At 44.2% G+C, this 21281-nt stretch overlaps 3 protein-coding genes across 3 annotated transcripts; 1 reads left to right on the forward strand and 2 right to left on the reverse strand.

The window, feature by feature from the left end:
• Positions 1 to 103: 103 nt before the first annotated feature.
• Positions 104 to 6035, reverse strand: PEX11B (peroxisomal biogenesis factor 11 beta). The gene is made up of 4 exons (XM_072644646.1): positions 5696 to 6035; positions 4437 to 4552; positions 2759 to 2960; positions 104 to 1351 (listed from the first exon to the last, which is right to left on the reverse strand). The coding sequence occupies exons 1-4, from the start codon at positions 5749 to 5751 to the stop codon at positions 946 to 948; spliced, it is 780 nt and encodes a 259-aa protein (XP_072500747.1). The 5' UTR covers positions 5752 to 6035; the 3' UTR covers positions 104 to 945.
• A 114-nt stretch (positions 6036 to 6149) lies between these two features.
• On the forward strand, positions 6150 to 11555 carry LOC140527599 (gonadotropin-releasing hormone II receptor-like). The gene is made up of 3 exons (XM_072644653.1): positions 6150 to 6997; positions 10113 to 10323; positions 10869 to 11555. Exons 1-3 carry the CDS (start codon positions 6488 to 6490, stop codon positions 11276 to 11278), a joined length of 1131 nt encoding a protein of 376 aa, XP_072500754.1. The 5' UTR covers positions 6150 to 6487; the 3' UTR covers positions 11279 to 11555.
• A 103-nt stretch (positions 11556 to 11658) lies between these two features.
• Positions 11659 to 14852, reverse strand: RBM8A (RNA binding motif protein 8A). The gene is made up of 6 exons (XM_072644652.1): positions 13043 to 14852; positions 12821 to 12880; positions 12658 to 12735; positions 12420 to 12556; positions 11973 to 12109; positions 11659 to 11854 (listed from the first exon to the last, which is right to left on the reverse strand). The coding sequence occupies exons 1-6, from the start codon at positions 13107 to 13109 to the stop codon at positions 11809 to 11811; spliced, it is 525 nt and encodes a 174-aa protein (XP_072500753.1). The 5' UTR covers positions 13110 to 14852; the 3' UTR covers positions 11659 to 11808.
• Between the last annotated feature and the right edge of the window lie 6429 nt (positions 14853 to 21281).

Consider the following 21281-nt stretch of genomic DNA (forward strand, 5'->3'; position numbering starts at 1 on the left):
TAATCAATAGTTGATGATGATGACCAACACCACAGATAGCCTGTGAGGCTAGAGCAAAGGCCAAAAATGGCTAGACTATACAAGTGACCAAACCAAAGGCCAATAAGCAAGACTCATCTTTAATTTGCCGCCCTTTGAGTTGGCCAGCCAGCAGGGGTTTGGCCAGTTATTTACAGTTTCATTGTACAGTATTTACAACAGGATGCTGAAAACAGACAGCATCACAGGGAGGAAGGTAAAAAGGGCTGAGAAACAGAAGCCATTATCAGGAATACAGGAAAGGACCAAGTCAAGGAGAAGGTGGGAGATGAGATGATAGGAGGAGAAAACCCAAATGGCTATGGAGAGGAAAACATCAAAAGAGGAAAACACCAAAGAAAAATTAGTTGAGAGAAGAGACTGTTGGGCCATTGTCCAACATGAGACCAAAGAATCTCCATCGGCCCAATCATCCTCTGCACTGAAAGGAGAAAAACTAAGGCATGATGGATCATAATCCTGGGTGGGAGACCTTCTTCCCTCAAGGGAATGTAGCTAAGAACTAAATAACTAGGATGGAAAATGAGGAGGAATTTAAAATCTTAGAAACAAATCTGAGAGAAACTAGAAAAAAAGTAAAATAACCATACGTGTCTAGAACAGGAGTTCTGTTTTTCTTTCTCAGTAGGGGAGGAGGGAGAGAAAGAGGATTTTTGTTGATTGAAAAAAATAAAATTTAATTTAAAAATAGTAAGAAGAGACTCAAGAGACATAAAGAATCATCAAAGTAAGAGATGAAGAGAATTATCCCATTGAATCCAAGGGCCACCCTTTTCCTTTTAGTTACTCTTCATCTGCAATTCTCCAAACCTGAGTTTTAACTAAAAGGAAAAGGCAGGATGACAATGGAACAACAGAAAGAACCTATTCCCAGCTCAGACTCTCTTCCACCCTAGAATTTTGGTTTCAGGGCTTGAGTCGGAGCCAGGGACAGAGTAGGGTAAGAATAGATAGGATGGATGACACCAGACCACAGAACCCCACAACTCCAGGGCCACAACGCCATAGGCCCAGCTTGTCAAGTGGGATGAAGAGGTCACAAGAATTTCTGACCACGTCCAGCAGGAGCGGGGGATGGCCTCGTAGAACTCGGGCCAGGAGAAGGACTCGAAGTCGAAGCTGCAGGGCCAGATGGGGCAGATTCCCTCCTGAGGCACTGACCCCTGTTGCACCCCCAGCTTCACCACCTCCCGGAGTCCCTCCTCCTGACCCCTTCGGTCGACGGCCACAAGCTGAAGACTCCTGCTCCATCAGTATTCGTATCTCATAGGCGTCACGGCTCAAATTCATGATGAGGGAAAATAAGTAATACCTGGGACAAAGGCACAGGGTGAAAAAGATCAGTAAGATGGAGGGAAATCTGAGCTCAGTGACCTAGGGATCAATCAGTAATCTTCTTCTCTCTTAATTTGCTAAGAAAATCACATCAGATCACCACCGAGCACATGCCTTTCCCCATCCTGGAATGTCTTCCCACTTTTTCTTCTCTACCTTCAAAATCTTGCTCAAATTTTAGGGAACTTTCCAGACTAACCTCACCTAGCTTGGTTTGCTTCTATACGCAGAATTTAGACATTCAGTTTATACTGCATTAATTTCCACCTTTTTTCCCTACAAAAAGAAGTCCTATTTGTTTCTGGTGTACTATTAGTCTCTACAGAACATTCTAAGTTACTGTCTAATGTAAGGTCCCTGATGGAAAAGACTCTTTCCCTGAATCCTCAGGGCCTACAAAAGAGCTTGGCACACAATAGGTACTTAATAGATGCTTCCATGACTGAATTTAAATCCCTGAGGCCAAGGACGTCACTATTTCTGCATCTACTAAACAGCACCTACTATAATACACTAGGTGTGGTAGACATTCAAAAGTAGTGATGGTACTTCCAGAGAGCACCCACCCATACCCACAGTCATGTCCACCCTGGCAAATGACTATTAGAGAAGTTTGAGATGAGAGGAAGAATAAGGTGAAAGGCAGACATATGGAAACAACAGGGACCAGAGATTAGGGGACAAGGACAGTAGGATTGAAGGGAAAGGCAAAGGAGGGTATCCTAACTAGGCTACGCTGCCCCCACTTTCTGACTGGATCTGGGATTTGATCAGTTTAGAAAGCTTCCAGTGAAGACCAATGCAGATCTACACCTTCTTAGACACCAGTCTTAGAGAGCTTCCTGAGCACTGAGTGGTTATCTTAGGGGCCCAAGGTCACACTGCCAACGTGTCAGAGCAACATTTGTACCCAAGTTTTCCTGACTCAAAGGGTCACCTCAAAGTGCCACAAAACCTAATGTCTTATGTTCCATAAATTCTTGGCAGCTTTTAATAATAAAAGATATTTTATGTAGTACCTTAAAGATCAAAAAGGACTTTATACACACCATCTTATTTCAATCTCATAAAAAAATCTTTACAAGTGGACAACAGTTATATTGTCCCTGTTTTCATAGATGGGGGAGCTATGATCCAAAGTGATCAGATGACTTGTACACAGCTGTAGTCAGCAGCAGTCAGGGCAGAATTTGTCTTCAGACTCAAAAGTTCAGCTCTATCCACTACACATCCCCTCAGCCCCATTTAGCACACACTGGCAGATTAGAATCCAGAGGAATCAAGATGTGCTGTTTTGGGGCGTCCAGCTCTCACCGAAGGCTCACTTTCTGTCTTAGAGGGTCCCCAAAGTGGGATGAAGTTCAAAGGCAGAGAGGTCTCTAACCTGAATGAACGCTGGGACCACTTCTCCTGGTCCACAAGGGGGGCCAATCCAGCCTTTCCAGCCCACAAGACATTGTCACAGGCGAAGTACAAGGCTCGATTGAGATGGCTGACAGTGATGCAGAATCGAAGGACGACATCTGACAGGTGCACAGCCCGTTTGGCCGACTCAAGGGCATCTGCTGAGTTACCCAGGCGAAGAACTGGATGGGAAAAGGGCAAGGGGACAGGTGAGACAGGAGAGGAACATGCAGCAAGTGAGGAGATGAACAAGACAGCCACGGGCAGATAAAACAAGGCTGAGGACAGAGTGTGGCGGTAAGTAGGCAACAAGACAAAAGCAAGGGCACTGGAGCAGCCAAGTTTTGTTTCTTTCTCTTTGACAACTTCGGACTCTAATGACATTTTCTCCATTTCCCTTTGTTCATGGTTTTAATCAATCCCAATCCCCTGCTTGTACTTTGTTTTCCAGCCACCTCAACTGTGAAATAAGAATGAGGGGGTAAAGTTATGGCTTGAAGAACATTCTTAATCAAACAAGGGATAATAGTGATCATAAAAGATAAAATATGTCATTTCAATTACATAAAGCTGAAAAGCTTTTGCATGAACAATACTGTTAGAAATAGAAGTTGTTAGCTGTAATAAAAAAAATCTTTGCCCCAAAGATCTGCTAAAAGTAACATACAGAAAATAAATAGGGAATTTATATAAATATATCCCCGACCGATAAGTGATTAAAGGATATGAAGAGGAAGTTGTCAGAAGAAATTCAAGTTATTAACAAGAATATAAGTACTCCAAATCTCTAGCAAGAGTAAGGCTAATTAAAAATACAAGGTTACCTCACAATCATCAGACTGACAAAGATGACAAAAGACAAAAATGGTAAATGTTCCAGGGTTTGTGAAAAGACAGGCACACAAATCCACTGCTGGTAGAGCTCTGAAGTGATCTAACCACGTCAGAAAACAACTTTGGTATCATGGTAGAAAATTCACTAAACGATATGCCCTTTAGTCAAGTGATATCATGACCAGGCATAATCCCAAAGAAGTCAAAGACAGAGGGAAAGACTCGATATAAACAAAAATATTTATAACAGCACTTTTTTTTGTAGCAGCCACAAAATGGGTCCCTGCTGTGGGGGAATAGCTGAACAAACTGTGGTGTATGAATATAATGAAATATGACTGTGCTCTATGAAACATCAAATATAAAGAATTTAAAGAAACTTGGGAAGACTCCCATAAATTGGAACTGTGAATAAAGAGGCTGATGAACAATTAAAATGATGACCACAAAGGTATACAACAACTAATAACTTTAAAACTCTAATCAATGCAGTGACCAATCTTGACTGACATGAGGCATGCCCCCTCCCTTATCCTGAGAGATATGGTGCCTCTAGATTTGGAATAAAGCATGCATGGATGATGTATTGATTTGCTTTCCTTAACTGCGCTTAGCTACAAGTAAAGATTGAGGAGGCAATGGAAAAATCACTGAGCAGTGACAGACTTTTAAAAGAAAAGAGTATTAATAAAACATTTATTTAAAAAGGTTTTTGGTAAAAATACAGGGAGGGGACGATTAGCTAGAGGAAGAGACTAAAAGGAAGTCAGAAGGAAGCAGAGAATACTTGGCACTTATCTATTCAGAGGAGAAAAGTCACTCACGCTTTCGTCCAAGGCTCAGATGGCCCTCCAACTGCCGTATTTGATTCAGAAGTTCAGGACTTGCCCCATGTTTCTGCAGTGCATGACCAAGGAGGGAGCAGGCATACTGAGCAGCTCTACAGGAAGGAGGAGAGAGGGGTAGGGGTGGTATTCAAGTCAGGCTGAAACACCTCCTTCCCCAGCAGAACCTTCCTTAAGACTTGCACACCTCCAAACCCCAGGTTCCTCGTTCTGCCCTTCTGAACAAGAGAGGAGAGGGTATGGGACAGGAGAACCAGTGAAGGTCACAGGGACTGGGAGGTGAGGAAGCGTGGATTAAAGCAAAAAAAGAAAAAGGAAATGGACACTGGAAAGAGGGTGGAGGATCGTCGCTGGGCATCCAGATAGGCACGGAGAGATGGGGGGTGTGCTTGCGGCACCGGCTGAAGGGCTGGTAGCTCCCCGGCCTGGGGGGGGGGGGGGGGGGGTCTGGCCGCGGGGCCCAGGGCACCACCTGGGGCACTTCCCCCACTGCCGGCGCCCCGAGACCGCTCGGCGGTTCTGGGGTAGAGTCCACAGACTCCACTCCAGCCCCATTCTTCCTCCCCCGCACCCCACGCCGCCTGAGTCACGTGGGCACGAGCCCCTTGGAGGCCCAGCAGCTAACAGTAGGACCTGTGGCGACCAGGCGGTTCACCACGCACACACAGACACAGAGACACAGAGACACAGACACACAGACACACACACATAGAGACACAGACACACAGACACACACACAGAGAGACACACAGACACAGAGACACAGACACACACAGACACACACACAGAGACACAGAGACACAGACACACACAGACACACACACACACACAGACACACAGACACAGACACACACACACACAGACGCACACACAGACACACACAGAGACACACAGACACACACACAGAGACACAGACACACACAGACACACACAGACATACACACAGACATACACACGCACACGCGCACACACACACACCAGGATCAGAGTCCATCTCCGAGGCGAGCCTGGTCGTCGGGATCTCCACCCTCCCCGTCCTGCCCCCAATCCATGCCTCAGTTTCCCCATCTGTCCTGCGGGGGGGAACGACTCATTTCCTCACAGCTCAGCTCGCGCACTAGCTGAGGGGTCTCTCGCTCCCGGCCTCCGTACCCGGGGCTGACCCATCCTGACCCCCGTCGCCCGAGGGAACCGCAAAGATCTGCGTCCCCGCTCGCGCCCCCTGCCCCCGGCCGCACCTGCACAGGCGCTCCCGGGCCTGGCTCTGGGCGCTGAAGCGGACCCAGGCATCCATGCCAGCGGCCTCGAAGTCCACTAACCGGCTCCGCGGCCCAGCACTGCCCAGCCTGGGCTCGTCTCCTTTCCCCTCCCCACGCCCTCCTCCGCAGAGCCCGACGGCACCGCGTGAGGGACAAACTGGGGAGCCAAGCAAAGCGCGCGGAGGCCCCGCCCCTCGGAGCCGCGGCGCCGCGGGGGCCCGGCGGGGCCCGGCCTTCCCAGGGGTGCTTCGGCTTCCCTCGGAAGCTCGGGCGCGGCAGGAGGCTCAGCCATCTGCACAGATTTTCCCGCGCCCCAGGGACGGGAGCGCCGCCCAGCGCAGTCCTTGGGGCCCCTTGGCAGCCGCGATCTTTAAAAGTACTAGCCGGTGAGGAAGGGGGAGGTGGGACCAGCAGGAGGCGGGGCCTGAGGAGGCGGGGCGGGGCCGGCCTAGGCTGGCGTGCTGAACAGCTGCCGCAGTGACCTCCGGCTGCGGAGCGGGCGCTGGACCGGGGGCTCACGGGGAGCTGGGGACCAGAGCCCCTCGGCCAGCTGGGTCTGGGCACGGAGCAGGAGGGCCTGGGAAGCCCCCTGCGGGATGGGACCCTGAGTTCTGGACAGCGGGGCGGAGCTGACAGCCCTCCGGACAAAGATGGGGAGCGTCCCTGAAACTGACGACCGATGCGGTCCGAGACCACGATGACCCGCACCAGCCCCTGGCCTGGCTGGGGAAGAGATGGGCTGCCCGAGCTGGCCGCTTCCCCCCTGCAGCTATGTCCTCCGACAATGATACAGTTTGGGGCTCTTCAGCCGGAGAGGAAGCCTGGGCGGGGGCGGGGGTCGAGGTGGAGGAGTCAGCGCTTCCCACCTTTTCAACTGCCGCCAAGGTCCGAGTAGGAGTGACCGCTGCCCTGTTCCTGTCGTCGGCTGCAGGGAATCTGGCTGTGCTGTGGTCAGTGACGCGGCCAAGATCCAGTAGACTCCGCCCCTCCCCTGTCCGCCGACTTTTTGGCCACTTGGCCGCTGCAGACTTACTGGTCACTTTCGTGGTCATGCCCCTGGATGCTGCGTGGAATGCCACCGTCCAGTGGCTCGCTGGAGATGTTGCTTGCCGGACACTTATGTTCCTGAAACTGCTGGCCATGTACGCGGCTGCTTTTCTGCCTGTGGTCATTGGACTTGACCGCCAGGCTGCGGTGCTCCATCCTCTTGGACCCCGAGGGGGTGGGCGAAAGCTGCTGGGAACGGCCTGGGGGCTTAGTTTTCTACTTGCCCTGCCCCAGGTGAGTGACCAAAGGAGTGTGAGCCCGTGGAGTCGAGGTTTTATCCTACCCAGGGAACTCACGGAAAAGATGGTCTTTTACCTCTTCTGTGCCCTTCAAGTCTATTTACATACAATTGGCATGAAATTGAATGCAGAATCGCCCCACCCATCCGCTGCATCTCGCTTTCCGGTGGGTCCCCCAAACTTCAGTTTATCTCTTCTCAGTTTTCCCTCAACTCTACGGTAAACAAGGAGAGGCTATAGTTAATGAAAATAAGAAAGGAAAGTGAAGTAAATTGAAATCATGGTATGCAAATTTATGGTGCATGACCGAACCTGAACACTTCTGGCTGTTCTGACGTTCAAATCTTAAAGCAACCCGGGAGTTTTAAAAAGTTAGGGAGAAAAAAAACCGAAAACTTTTTTTTTTACCAAAACAAACAAAGCAGCTTGTGTTTGTGGATGGACTAGAAAAAATGTTAGGATTCTTCACTTTGGAAGGAGTCTAAGAAAAAAATGCACATTTTACAAATATTGCACTGTAAGGTTACAAAATACTTTATACACATTTGAGTCTCAACAACAGCACTATGAGTTAGGTAGTGTGCATTTAATGTTCAATAATAAATGCTTATTGAATGAATATTCCCATTTTACAAGAGGAAACCAGGGTTCAGAAATATGAGTGATTTCCCCTAGTTCACACAGACAATAAACAAAAAGCCTGAACTAGAATCCAAGTTTTCTGACTCTATGCTAGTGCTGTTTTTAGTACAATAAAGGCATTTAAATCTACAAAATCATTAAAAGTACTAATTTCCACAACACAGAAACTAGGTGGCACCTCTCAGCTAGAGAAGATATATGAGAATACTGAAAGAAATCCTAATTATGGTTTTAAGACAAACATGTATTTTACCTAATGAAGCCAACATTCCAAGTAACTCATCCTTAACTGTAAAGAAACCCTATTACAGAGGAGGGAGATACATTAATTTTTTCTTCTTTTATATAGACAAAATTAGTTATGCACCATATATCAATACCAACAAATTAATAATGATGACTTTATGGGTAGGAGAAATATTGTACAAAAGGGGATGTTCTGTCAGTTCTGAGGTAACTGAGATAATTGTTAGTTTTTGGCTATAATTTTTTTTAATAGATTCTATTTTTTAAATAAAATTTGACATTTTTAAAATGTGTTGATATTTTAGAGTTTAATATATATGATGTTTAAAGTCATTAAACTGATCAGACTGCTGCTTACATTTATTAAGTTTCCAGATGCCAGACATTTCAGTAAGAGATTATACATGTATTGAAAGATTTCTTCTAATTTGATTGTGACTTTTCTCTGAGCCTGAATTGCTTCCTCTATAAAATAAAGGGGTTGGGCCAGATAGTCTCTAATGTCCCTTCCTGCTCTACAGTTATATTAATCTTTTATTACTTGGAGAAAAGAATAAGACTGGGATAAAGTAAGGTATAATGTAAGTACTATGGATTGCTTGGAGCTTTGATCTACTTTTAGATTCCAGGTCACTTGTATCCATTCAGATTTGCACCAAATACTGAGTTTTCCACCTACTCACCAGCAGCTACAAGAAAGAGCCAATAAAGTTTGTAAATCCTGTGGCTTTTCATTTTCAGTTTATAGAATGGCTAGATCCCTGGTCATTTATCTGGCTCCATTACCTTCTCCCTCCCCAAAATGTCCTCTTACAAGGTTATTTCTGAGCATTAGAAGGTAGAATAAGAAAACATTGAATACCTAGGGAAACAAGGAGGAAAATCCTTTTTTTTTTTTTTTTTTTTTTTTTACAAAAAAGGTGGGATTTTTTTTGCATTAACTGTATAATTTGATCCCTAGAACTGTCCTGTGAAACAGCCCAGGTTTTGCTTAATTACTTGCTGGTCTCTGAGTCAGCCCTTGTTTTTTTTCTCAGCTCTGCCACTGAGACAATGGGCAAGCCAACTGTTATTAACTTGTGTTGCTTACCTCACAGTTGTTTTGAGGGAAGTGATTTGGTAGTAAAAAGAGCTGACATATCAATTAACAAGTAATTTACTTCCCTCAAAACCCTATGAGCTAGATAGTACAGGTATTATTCTCATTTTATATTCACAATCTGAGAGGTTCTGAAGTATCCAAAGGTTTATTTGGGCAGAGAGGGGAAAGGGAAGGAAAGCATTTATATAAGGTCTTTTATGTGTCAGGCACTTTACCAATATCTCATTTCATCCTCTCACATCAACCCTGCAAGGTAGATGCTGTTATACCCATTTTACATCTGAGGAAACAGAGGCAGAGGTTAAGTGACCTGCCCAGGGTCATACAGCCAATTAAGTATCTGAGGCTGGCTTAGTATTTGATTACATTTGAGTATAAACTTGTAAAAAGAGACAAACTCATGTCTTCAGACTCCTGATCCAGTGTCCCCTCATGACTACATCTTGGCCCTTCTCTATCCCCAATCAACTCAGTGGCTCAAAGTTCCAAGCAACTGGTAACGTTCAGCTATAGACAATGACTCCTTCCATTTCTGTGAGATTTCCCCCCTTTCTGCTGAAACTGCCTCCAAGCAAGACTTAACTATTATTTAGAAGCCAAGGTATTTTTGCTTCCATAGCTGGAGTGGAAACTAACAGCCCTGCAGTCTCCAAGCAAGAACGATACTCAGAGACCAACACAGCACTTTAAAAAAAAAAAATGTCAATTTTTATTAATACTTTCAGTAGTTACAATACACAAGCTCTTGCTCAAAGAACATCTTGTTGATAGATTGACTGCTTAAGTGGGTTTCTGAACAGCACCCTTTATAGTTATTTCTTGTTCAAACAATATTTGTCTACACACAGCAAGTAATAGCACCGTGAGTTACTGGCTAGATGGCTAAAAGAAAAAAATACCCTTCATATGGTTGTTTTTGGTAAAACAGAATTCAGCTACATTTATCTTTAAATGGATGTTTATGCTTCAGCTAGTTTGGTGGTTGGCATCATGGATATACTATTACCCTAATCAGTATTTGCTACATCAACCTCCCTATATGGTACGGGTGAGGGGGTGGAAGTGAGGAATATTATGACATAAGGTGGAAGTCTTTGTTTTATACTCCACCCCACTCCAGCTGTTCCTGTTTCATACTGTCCGCCGTGCTGGCCCAGTCCCCTTCATTCAGTGTGTCACCAAAGGAAGCTTCAAGGCCCGATGGCAAGAAATCGCCTATAACCTCTTCACCTTCTGTGGGCTCTTCCTGATACCTCTGACAGCCATGGCAATCTGCTATGGCCGAATTGTATTCAGTGTATCCAGACACCGAACAGGGAAGGGGGAGCATGGTGAGACTCCAATCTCTAGATCCTTATTTCCTAATCCATAGCTTCAGTCCCAATTTCTACCATATCTCCTAGTCTTTTGCCCATAGTGAGAGCCTAATCACAACAGCACTCCTTAACTCCAGCCCACTGATATGGGGGAAATCAGCAAGAGTACAAACAGTCCTCATGGTATCCGGCCATTCTTTAAAACCCAGGTCCGCAGGGTTTGAGCAGATGATGGTACATCACCTACCACCATCTCCCTTGGTCATGTTTAAGGGGGAAAAAAATGAGTGGGGCTCGTTAATTTTATATTCTTCAGCAGTACCCCATACTGTGGTCTGAAGTCTTTCCCCAGCATGTCTCACCACCCTAAACCCCATTTAGAAAGGTGATTCATACCGTCAGTGAGATATTTGTGCATGTGTACAAGAATAATATTCATATGTGAGCTTCAAAAAGAACTGCAATATACATCTATCCATCTCCCTCTTTCCATCAGCTTGCCTCATGCCCACCTAGTGCCTAGAAAGGGAACTGACAATTATTCATCTCTGACTCCCCAGCGCCTGCTGGTCAGTTTGCTCTTCGTCGTTCCTTTGACAATCGCCCTCGTGTGAGGCTTCGGGCCCTTCGACTATCCCTACTTGTCCTGCTGACCTTCGTTATCTGTTGGACACCCTACTACCTGCTGGGTCTATGGTATTGGTTCTCTCCCAGCATGCTAAGCAACGTCCCTCCCAGTCTCAGCCACATTCTGTTCCTCTTCGGCCTCCTCAATGCTCCCCTGGACCCCTTACTCTATGGGGCCTTCACACTTGGCTGTAGAAAAGGACACCAGGAACTTGGCTCAGATTCTACCCGGGGGAGGAGCTCTTGGAGAGCCCCTCAACAAGTGGTTCAGACACCTAAGCAGCTGGAATCGAGCACAGAGGGTAAAGGAAAGACAGGAAAAATGGAGGAAACATCTCTGTAACTCTTGCTGAGATTCTCAACTCTAGCCCCAGGCTTCCAACCGCAAAGTAATAATGAATAACTTTTTTCAAAATCCCTACCTTGTCCCTGTAGCCACTCTCACTCCTCACCACCTACCCCTGGCCAAACACAAAATATGGATGATACAGGATTGCCTGGTGGAGAAGGTTCTTCTTCCACCCCTAGTAAGGGAAAGAATGAGAACATTCTAGACTTCAGTAATTCAGTACTTGGGAGAATATCCTTGAAATTTCCCTTAACGTTATAGTACCCTTCACTCCCTCAGCTGGAAGAGGAATGGATTTTCCACTACTTAAGAGTCAGAAAAAGCCTGGGTTGCCTCCCTGGCTTTTTACCTGATATGTTTGATTCTCTCACGTGTAGAAAAAAAAAACTAAACTGTTTATTCACAATGTAAAAGAAACACTTAAGGAGGCGGGAGATTAAATCAAAAGTCCCATCCCAGCCCCTTTCGTCCAAGGCTAGATGTAGGCAAACTGATCCTTTGGAGAGAACATTTGAGCAGTGCAGTCAGCGTCGTCTCCGGTCTGGACTCCTGCTCCGTCTTCGGCCACCTCTATAAAAGGGAAGGAAAAAAGATAGTCTGTCAGGGTGACTAGACCATAAACCAAATATTGTTCTAGTTTACTCATTTGTATACACCCAATTCACAATCACTCGCTCTTTCCTCCTACCTCCTTTTGCCTTTGGGTGGCCCCCGCACAAAACACCAATCTACACTGATGGGCTGCCCCATCATGTCTTGGCCATTGAGTCCCTCCATGGCAGCTTGAGCCTCCTTGTATGTCTCGTATTCCACCAAAGCATAACCCTAGGGGAAAAGAAAAAAAGTCTCAATCCATACAAGGCATGGTAATAAACCTCTCTTGTTCTTACTTATCAAACCTTAACTTTGATTAAATAACTCAAACATCAAGCCCTGTAAATTTCTGTTAATGAATGTGCAGTATGAACATAACACTTATACTACGTTCCTGTTGTCTGTTACAATGACTGTTTCTCTGTGTCTAACTACACTTTCAGTATTACTTTCATCCAAATTTGCTCATCGCTGCCCACAAAGTAAACCCTCGAGCTCTGACTGCCCACCTGGATCCTGAGGGCCCAAACTTCCCACTTACTTTAAGGTATCCTGTGCGCCGGTCCAGGTTCAGGTGGATATTTTTTATTTCTCCATACTCGGAAAATTTATCATGTATGTCCTCCTCGGTGGCTTCTTCGTGGACCCCAGTCACGAAAAGGATCCACCCCTCAACAGCTGGGGAGTCAGAGCACAGGCGGGGCGCGATGGTCAGGGGGAAGGATTCCACATGCCGGGGCTCCTCCCACTGCGTCCCCTCCCGGACTCCCGGCACTCACAGCGTTGCGGTCCGGGTTCGTCACCATCCTGCTCCACGCTGTCGTAGTCCTCCCGCATTCGGGCCCGGGACCCTTCCTCTGTAAGGTCCACGCCCACCAGGGGTCAGTAAATAAGGGCGGCCCACCCCGCGGCCCCCCTCACCCTCCTCTGTCCCAGCCTCACCTGAGCCGAAGCCGCGACCCTTGCGTTTCTTGGCCTTCTCCTTCAGTTTGTGAATGCTCTCTGAAGAGAGAGGAGAGGTGGGTCAGGGGGGCCCCGCCAGGGGAGTGGTGCCCGCGGCCCGGCCCGACCCCTGCGGCTCTGCCTGGGGCGGAAGACCCTCCTCCCGCCGTCTATCCATTCCGAGGCCCGGGCCCTCTAACTCTCCGCCCACCCGCTCCGCACCATCCCCATCCTCGTCCATGGCGAAGTCTTCGCCTCCGGCCTCATGAAGATCCAGCACGTCTGCCATCTTGCACGGTTCTCCGGTTCCTCGGAGCAGTTCTGCACCAAGGCACGGTGGGAGACGATGGCGGGCTTAAGAACCTCCCCACGCGGTGTTGTTGACTGCCTGGTTAGCCAATCAGACCCCTCGACTCCGAGGCTCTCGCTTTTCTTTGGCAGGGAGGCTGCCCGCTCGCGCAGGTCCAGTGGCCGCCGGGTCTGAAGAGTAGGAGAGGCGGAAACTTGAAGAGAGGGCTTCCTGGGAAGGAGGCCAGAAGAGCAGGTCACGTGATTGGGGGCGGGGAGAGGCCCGGGCTGCGCCTGCGCTTCGCTTGGACGCTCATTCCCGACTCTCCCCTGGTCCCCGCCCCCACCCAGGCGGGGCCTCGGGCGTCTAACCGTCGAGCTTTGCTCCCTTCCGTGGTTCTTCTTGAGTCTTCCCAGCGATTCTTTGCTCTCTCGCTTTCCTTTCTTTTCTCCTCCGAAGCAAGGGCGGGAGAGGGCGCCATCTTCATTTCGCAGCCCACTTTCGGTGCTCGGCTGGACGGCCCGCGCCAGCCTGCCTCGGTTTGCGTGGTTGGAAACTTCAGGGCAGCTTCTCCCCTCCCCCCTCCAAAAAAATAGCCAGAAGCCGGGTCGGAGTCACTTGGTTGCTGGAGAACTTCCTTAGCCTCCCCTGGTCTAGACGAGATGATAATCGCCTCCTGTAAGGCACTCGTTCTTAAACCAGTTACTTTTTAGGGAGTCTAGGGCTGAAGTCTCCCCCAAGCCCGGGACTCCATCCCCTTCCTCTCTGAACTCATGATCTCAGCTCCCTAACTCCTCCTGAGCATCTTTGTCAGCACCTTGCTGGGTCAGTCCAAAAACCCCTTCACAGGCCGGCCCCGTCGTAGTTGTGTGTGTCCTCCCTCCAACATGGAGAAAGGCAAATCTGCAGGCTGCCTCTGTTTGGAGGTGCCCAGCACCCTCATTTTGCAGGGAAGGAAAGGAAGCTGACTGAAATGGCTCCTTCCGTGATCCCTAGTGAGATCCTTACGGATTTCTGTTCTCCAAGTTGACCCTGCTTTAGCATCTGATACCGCCTCTTTTCTGGGATACTGCTGTTGGGGTACAGACTCTGGGAACTTCCTGGAATCTTCCCACTTATTCTGGCTTTTCACGCTCAAATCTGTGACCCATAACCTAACCAGGCCCTGCCAGGTCCGAGGCTTCCAGCTTGCCTCTGGCTGGTTCTCATCCTTGATTACCTCCCACCCCAGCCCTATGTTGTCCCAAGCCTCCAGTCGTTTCCCACCCTTGATTACATCATTAGTTACCCTGGTCCCATCAAGATTCTCTTTTCACGCCTCCTCCCAGACTGCTAGACCACCCCCAGATCCCTCCCATCATCTTTCTGTATATAAATTTAATCTCCTCTCCACTTACATGCTCAGTTTCAGTCCAGTTCTGATTCTGTCTACCTTAGATTCTACCTGACCCACTTGGCAATACAAGCAACACAAATGGTTGGGCTTCCTGAGAGTCGACCCAATATGGCAAATCTTTCATAAACTTTGGCTGAAAGAATGCTTGTCAAATGCATTCAGTCAGGACCCGGCTTGTCAGTATTTTGGGACCCCGAGTACCCCTAAACCCCAATGTTGTTAGTGTGTACAATGTTCTGTTTCTGTTCACTGCGCTTTTCATTTCATGTCAATCTTTCTAGGTTTTTCTGAAATCAGCCTGCTCTTCATTTCTTATATCACAACAGTATTTCATTACAAATACAATTTATTTAGCCATTCCTAAATTGATGGGAATCCCCTCAGTTTCCAATTCTTTGCCACCACAAAAAAGAGCTGCTATAAATATTTTTATACAAATAGCTCCTTCTCCTCCACCCTGCTTTTTAAAATTTCTGTGGGATAGAGACCTAGTCATGGTATTGCTGAGACAACAGGTATGTAGTTTTATAACCTTTTGGGCATAGTTGCAAATTGCTCTCCAGAATGCTTGGATCAGTTCACAACTCCACCAACAGTATATTAGTGTCCCAGGTTTTCTACATCCCCTCCAACATGTATCATTTTCCTTTTCTTTCATATTAACCAATCTGCTAAGTGTGAGTGGTACCTCAGTTGTTTTAATTTGCAGTTCTCTAATCAATAATGATTTAGGGTACTTTTTTCACATGACTACAGATAGCTTTGATTTCTTGGTCATAAAACTGCTATTCATATCCTTTGACTATCAATTGGGTTGCAACTTGCATTCTTAAAACTTTGGTTCAGTTCTCTATTTTGAGAAATGAGATCTTTATCAGAGACACTTGCTGTAAAAATTGTTTCCCAGCTTCCTGCTTTCCTTGGTTTGGGTAAACTTTTTAATATAATCAAATTTTCCATTTTCCATTTCCATTTTATAGTGCTTTCTTTTTGTTTATGCATAAATTCTTCCCTTCTCTATAGATCTGACAGGTAAACTATTCTTTAGTTTCCTAATGTTTTTAGGGTGTTGTATCAGTAAGCACCCCAACATACAGGGGGGTCTTCTATCACAGGTTCTTAGATCTGCATTCATAAAAGGAAAGCAACTTTCAAGGGGTAACAATCACTTTAATCAAGCACATGTATCGTTCCTTTTAACCAAGTACATCTATCATTCAGTTAGTTCAGGGAGTCAGCACCCTGAATTTCAAAGAAAATACAGAAAAATCAATAGATCAACAGACATAGCTTCCTCTGCCTGAATTCAATAGACAACTGGACCCCAACTGTCTGACCATAGTTTCCAGAGAGGGAAGCACTTGACACCTGGGTTCTCAAAGCCAGGGGACTCTTGGTGGTTTCCCAGAGTCCTCCTCTGGCACTCAAACTTTATTACAAAAACTAAACCCCAAAGTAAAACCTCAACTCAGAGTATTTATATCTTTTTTAGAGCCAGAGGGCATCACAACCCTTTAACCCAGTGCCTCAATAGAAAAAACAAAAGGTACTTAGGGCCATCCTACAAAACAACTCTCCTAATCAAGCTTCCTACAATGGGCAGGCCCATCAATGGGTGGGAAAGATTTTTTTAATAATTATTTTGTTTTCAGTGTTCTATAATCACTTCTATATATCTTAGATGTTTTCCCCCTCTCTCCTCCTACTTCCCCTCTCCTTCCCCACACCCTCTCAGAGATGGCTTGCTATCTTATATAGGTTTTACATATACATTCCTATTAAATACAATTTCACCATAGTCACGTTGAATAGAATTAAAATGAATGGGAGAAACCATAAAACAAAACAGAACAAAACATAACACACAAAAAAATGGTCTGCTTCATTCTGTGATCCATTTCCACAGTTCTTTCTCTGGATGTGGAAGGTATTTTGCCTCAAAAGTCCATTGGCAATTTCTTAGGTTGTTGCATTGCTATGAAGGACTAAGTGTACCAGAAAAAGGGAAAGATTTTTAATCACATTAAAATAATTAACAATAGAAATACATACACTGTTTCTAGTTAATGAAATTCTAGTTTCTGTACTTTACTCCTTGTAAAGACTCTTGACTGATAAAGGCCAGATTCAATCAGAGGCACTTGATTATACTAAAATAAAAACAGCAAAAGATCCTAGTCACAGGTACCACCCTTTTATATCCTGAAATTTTGCTAAAGTTGTTAATTATTTCAACTAGTTTTTTAGTTGATTCTCTAGGATTCTCGAAGCATATACCATTATATCAGCTGCAAAGAGTGATAGTTTTGTTTCCTCATTGCCTATTCCAATGCTTCCATTTCTTTTTCTTCTTTTATTGCTATAGCTAACATTTCTAGTGCAATATTGAATAATAATGGTAATAAATTACCTCCTTGCTTCACCCCTAATCTTATTGGGAAAGCTTAATTTGTTCCTATTACAGATAAAGCTTGCTGGTGGTTTTAGATACTACTTATCGTTTTTAGGAATGTTCCATTTATTCCTATGCTCTATAGTGCTTTTAATAGGATGTTGTATTTTATCAATAGCTTTTTCTGCATCTATTGAAATAACCGTATGATTTCTGTTGGTTTTGTTATTGATATGGTCAGTTATGCTGATAGTTTTCCTATTATTGAATCAGCCTGCCATTTTTGGCATAAATTCCCCCGGTCACAGTATATGATTCTTGTGATATATTGCTGTAATTGCCTTGTTAGTATTTTATTTAAAATTTTTATATCAATATTCATTAGGAAAATTGATTTATAGTTTTGTTTCTGCTCTCCTGGTTTTGGTATCAGTACCATATTTGCGTCATAAAAAGAATTTTGTAGAACTCCTTCTTTACCTGTTTTTCCAAATAGTTTATATAATATTGAAATTTTTCTTTAAATATTTGGTAAAATTCACTTGTGAATCTTTCTGGCCCTATGGATTTTTTCTTAAGAAATCCATTGATGGTTTGTTCAATTTCTTTTTCTAAGATAGGGTTATGTATTCTATTTCATCTTCTGTTAACCTGGGCAATTTATGTTTTTTGTAAATACCCATTTCACTTAGGTAGCCAGACTGGCATAAAATTGGGCAAAATAGTTCCTAATAATTGCTTTAATTTCATTTTCATGGTTGTAATCCTAATGGGGTTCAGACTCTGGGAGCCTCCTTGAGCTCCCCTTCAATCTTCCCACTTAATCTGGCCTTTCTTACCCAAATCTAATCTTCCCATTTGTTCCAGCAGTCTCAGGAAGCCCATGGGCTTTTCATTATCATTCTACTCAGGTCTCTGTTGCACCCCCCCACCCTTGATCCCATCAAAACTCCATTTCCCAGGCTGCCTACCACTCCCATCAAGATTTGTATCCATTCCCATACTGCCCCTATCAAGATCTCTGGATTGCCCACCTGCTTCCCACCCAAACCCTCCACAGTCTGATATTTCCTGATAGCCTCCAGCTGTTTCCAGCCTTTGACCCTCCTTGGACTTTTCCTCAAGACCCTTCCTAAATCCATCCTCCCATCACCCTGGAATACCAGACCACCCCCCAGATCCCTCCTATACTCTTTTCTGTATTTAAGTTCCATCTTGCCTCCATGAAGGCGCTCAGATGCAATCTAGCTCTGACTCTGTCTAGCTGGGATTCTATCTGGCCCTCTTGTGAATACAAGTGTTACAAATACTTAGGTTCCTTAAGAGGCAACCCAATTTGTCAAATCTTTAATAAACTTTGTTTTCTTTGGCTTTAAAAAGACTTGAGTCGAATTCATTTGAGCTCGACCTGGACCGTCGTGTTTGGGGTCCCCACCAGCCCTCAACCTCGTCAATCCTACCTAGCTGCTTTGCTTTCTCATTTTTGACACTGATAATTTGGCTTTTTTTTAAAAAAAATAAAACCAGCTCCTAGTTATTACTTCAGTGGTTTTCTTTCAGTTTTATCAATCTCATTTTGGACTTTTAGGATTTCCAATTTGACGTTTAACTGGGGATTTTTAGCTTGTTCCTTTTCTAGTTTAATTGCATACCCAACTTGTTGATTTGTTCTCTATTTTATTGATGTAAGCATAGAGAAATAAGTTTTCCCCTAGGTACTGCTTTGGCTGCATCCCACAAATTTTAGTATGTTGTCTTATGGTTTTCATCTCTCTTTAATGAAACTGATTATTTCTAGGATTTGTTTTTTGACCCACTCATTCTTTAGGTTAAATTAGTTTCCAATTAATTTACAATCTGTCTCTCCATGGTCTTTTATTGAATTTTTATTGCATTATGATCTGAAAGGATGCATTTGATATTTCTGCCTTTCTGCATTTGTAAGGTTTTTATGTTCAAATATGTGGTCAGTTTTTGTGTAGGTGCCATGTACCATTGAGGGAAAGGTATATTTCTTTCTACCTCTAATTTTTTTCAGAGGGCTATTATATCTAACTTTTATAAAATCACATTCACCTCCCTAATATTTTTCTTATTTTTTGTTAGATGTATATAGTTGTGAGAGATGAGAGTTGAGTCCCCCACTAGATTGGTTTTTACTATTCTCTTCTGTTAACCCCTTTAAAATTTTTGATGTTATATAATTTGGTGCATATATATTTAATACTGATGTTACTTCATTGTACCTTTTAGCAAGATAGTTTCCTTCCTTATCTCTTTTAATTAGATGTTTTGCTTTGTCTGAGATCATGATTGCTACTCCTGCTTTTTTACTTCAGATAAAGCATAATAGATTCTGTTTCAGCCCCTTACCTTTATGTGTGTCTCTGTGTTTCAGATGTGTTTCTTATAAATAATATATTGTAGGATTCTGGTTTTTAATCCACTCTACCTGCTTCCATTTTATGGGTGAGTTCATCCCATTCCAAGTTATGATTACTGTGTATTTACCTCCATCCTGCCCTCCCTTCTATTAGTCCGCCCCCATTCTCTGATTTTCCTTCCTTCCCTTCCTTCTTCCATATAAAATAGATTTCTGTACTTGATTGTGTATGTTATTCCCTCTTTGGGCCAATTCTGATGAAAGTAAGGTTCAAGTGTGGCCCACTCCAACCCTACCCCCCCAATCTTTCCTTCCACTAAAAATAGGTCTTTTGCTCTTCTTCATGTGAGATAATTTACCCCATTCTGCCTCTCCCTTCCCTCTTCTCCCAGTGCAATCCTCTTTCTCAATCCTTAATTTTACTTGTTTGTCATTTGGATATCATCCCAACAAAGTCAGCTTATACTCAGACCCTCTGTTGAAGTATACTCCTTCTAACTGCTCCAATAGTGATAAAAGTTCTTAAGAGCTATAAGTATCACCTTCCTGTGTAGGGATGTTTACAGTTTACTGTTTACCGTGTAACATTATTATATCCTTTGTTTTCATTTTCCTGTTTATTTTTTTATGCCTCTCTTGACTCTTACATTTGAAAATTTCATTTTCTGCTTAGCTTTGATTTTTTATAAGGTATGCTTGAAAAGTCCCCTATTTCACTGAATATCCGTTTTTTCCCCCTGAAAAATTATGCTCAGCTCCATGATATTTGAATTGTTTCTTTCTGGCTACTTACAGTATTTTCTCCTTGACCTGGGAGTTTTGGAAATTGGCTATAATACTCCTGGGAGTTTTCATTCTGAGATCTCTTTCAGGAGATCAGGATCAGTGGATTCTTTCAATTTCTATTTTATCCTCTGATTCAAGGATATCAGGGCAGTTTTCCTCAATAATTTCTTGAAATATATGTCCATGCTCTTTTTTTTTTTTTTTATCATGGCTTTCAGAAATTCCAATAATTCTTAAATTATCTCTTCTGGATCTGTTCTCCTGGTCAGCTGTTTTTCCAATGAGATATTTCACATTTTCTTCTATTTTTTATTCTTTTGATTTTGTTCGATTCTTGATGTCTCATGGAATCATTAGCTTTCACTTGCCCGATTCTAATTTTTAAGGAATCATCTTCTTCAGTTAACTTTTGTACCTTCTTTTCCATTCGTCCAATCATACTTTTTATGAGTTTTCTTCAGTACATCCTTTTCCATTTTTTGTGCTTCCTCTACAAACTGTTGAAGCTTTCTTCATGATTCTTTTGCATTACTCTCATTTCTTTTTCCAATTTTTATTCTGCCTGTCATTTGATTTTTAAAATCCAGGAGTTTTTTTGGGAGCTTGAGACCAATTCACATTTTCTTTGAGGCTTCACATTAGGTATTTTGACATTGTTGTCCTCTTCTGAGTTTTTGTTTTGATCTTCCTAATCACCATGGTAACATTCTATGTTCAGGTTCTTTTTTGTTGTTGTTTCTTGTACATTTTTCCAGGCTACTTTGTGACTATTAAAGTTGGACTCCATCCCACACTTCTTGTGCTAGGGGCCCAGAGTTTGGTCTGGCTTGCTGCACTAGGCCTCTAAGCTGACCTGCACTGGGGCTCAGGGCCAGCTGGCTTGCCTCAAACTCCACTGCCTACACTGAACTATGCTCCCCTTTTTATTCAAATAAAACATACCTTTTCTGCTGACCTTTTAAGTTGTCTTGAGCTGAAAAATTTCTCCACCCTGTCTTTTTGTTGGTTCTGCTGCTCCAGAGATGTTAATTTGTAGTTCTTTGGAAGTGAATTTGGGAAGAGTTCAGGTGAATTCCTGAGCCTTATTCTATCATTTTGGCTCCACCCTCTTCTTGATTTCTCTTGAAATGGCTACCATACCCCCACAGTTACCCAAGTTGGTAATCTTGAAGTCATCTGAATTTTCCCTTTTCATCATTCTACAATCCAATAAAG

The sequence above is a fragment of the Notamacropus eugenii genome, chromosome 2 (genome assembly GCF_028372415.1).
Source record: "Notamacropus eugenii isolate mMacEug1 chromosome 2, mMacEug1.pri_v2, whole genome shotgun sequence".
Classification (NCBI taxonomy): Eukaryota; Metazoa; Chordata; class Mammalia; order Diprotodontia; family Macropodidae; genus Notamacropus; species Notamacropus eugenii.

Excerpts from the sequence above, each read along its gene's own strand:
- PEX11B (XM_072644646.1), bottom strand. The coding sequence starts at position 5,751 with ATGGATGCCTGGGTCCGCTTCAGCGCCCAGAGCCAGGCCCGGGAGCGC. Across the intron at positions 4,553-5,695 it reads GCCCGGGAGCGCCTGTGCAG|AGCTGCTCAGTATGCCTGCT; the intron begins GTGCGGCCGGGG and ends TCCTTCCTGTAG. Across the intron at positions 2,961-4,436 it reads TCTGAGCCTTGGACGAAAGC|TTCTTCGCCTGGGTAACTCA; the intron begins GTGAGTGACTTT and ends TTTCCCATCCAG.
- LOC140527599 (XM_072644653.1), top strand. The coding sequence starts at position 6,488 with ATGTCCTCCGACAATGATACAGTTTGGGGCTCTTCAGCCGGAGAGGAA. Across the intron at positions 6,998-10,112 it reads TTCTACTTGCCCTGCCCCAG|CTGTTCCTGTTTCATACTGT; the intron begins GTGAGTGACCAA and ends ACCCCACTCCAG. Across the intron at positions 10,324-10,868 it reads AACAGGGAAGGGGGAGCATG|CGCCTGCTGGTCAGTTTGCT; the intron begins GTGAGACTCCAA and ends CTGACTCCCCAG.
- RBM8A (XM_072644652.1), bottom strand. The coding sequence starts at position 13,109 with ATGGCAGACGTGCTGGATCTTCATGAGGCCGGAGGCGAAGACTTCGCC. Across the intron at positions 12,557-12,657 it reads CGAACCCGGACCGCAACGCT|CTGTTGAGGGGTGGATCCTT; the intron begins GTGAGTGCCGGG and ends CTGACTCCCCAG. Across the intron at positions 12,110-12,419 it reads GGCGCACAGGATACCTTAAA|GGTTATGCTTTGGTGGAATA; the intron begins GTAAGTGGGAAG and ends CTTTTCCCCTAG.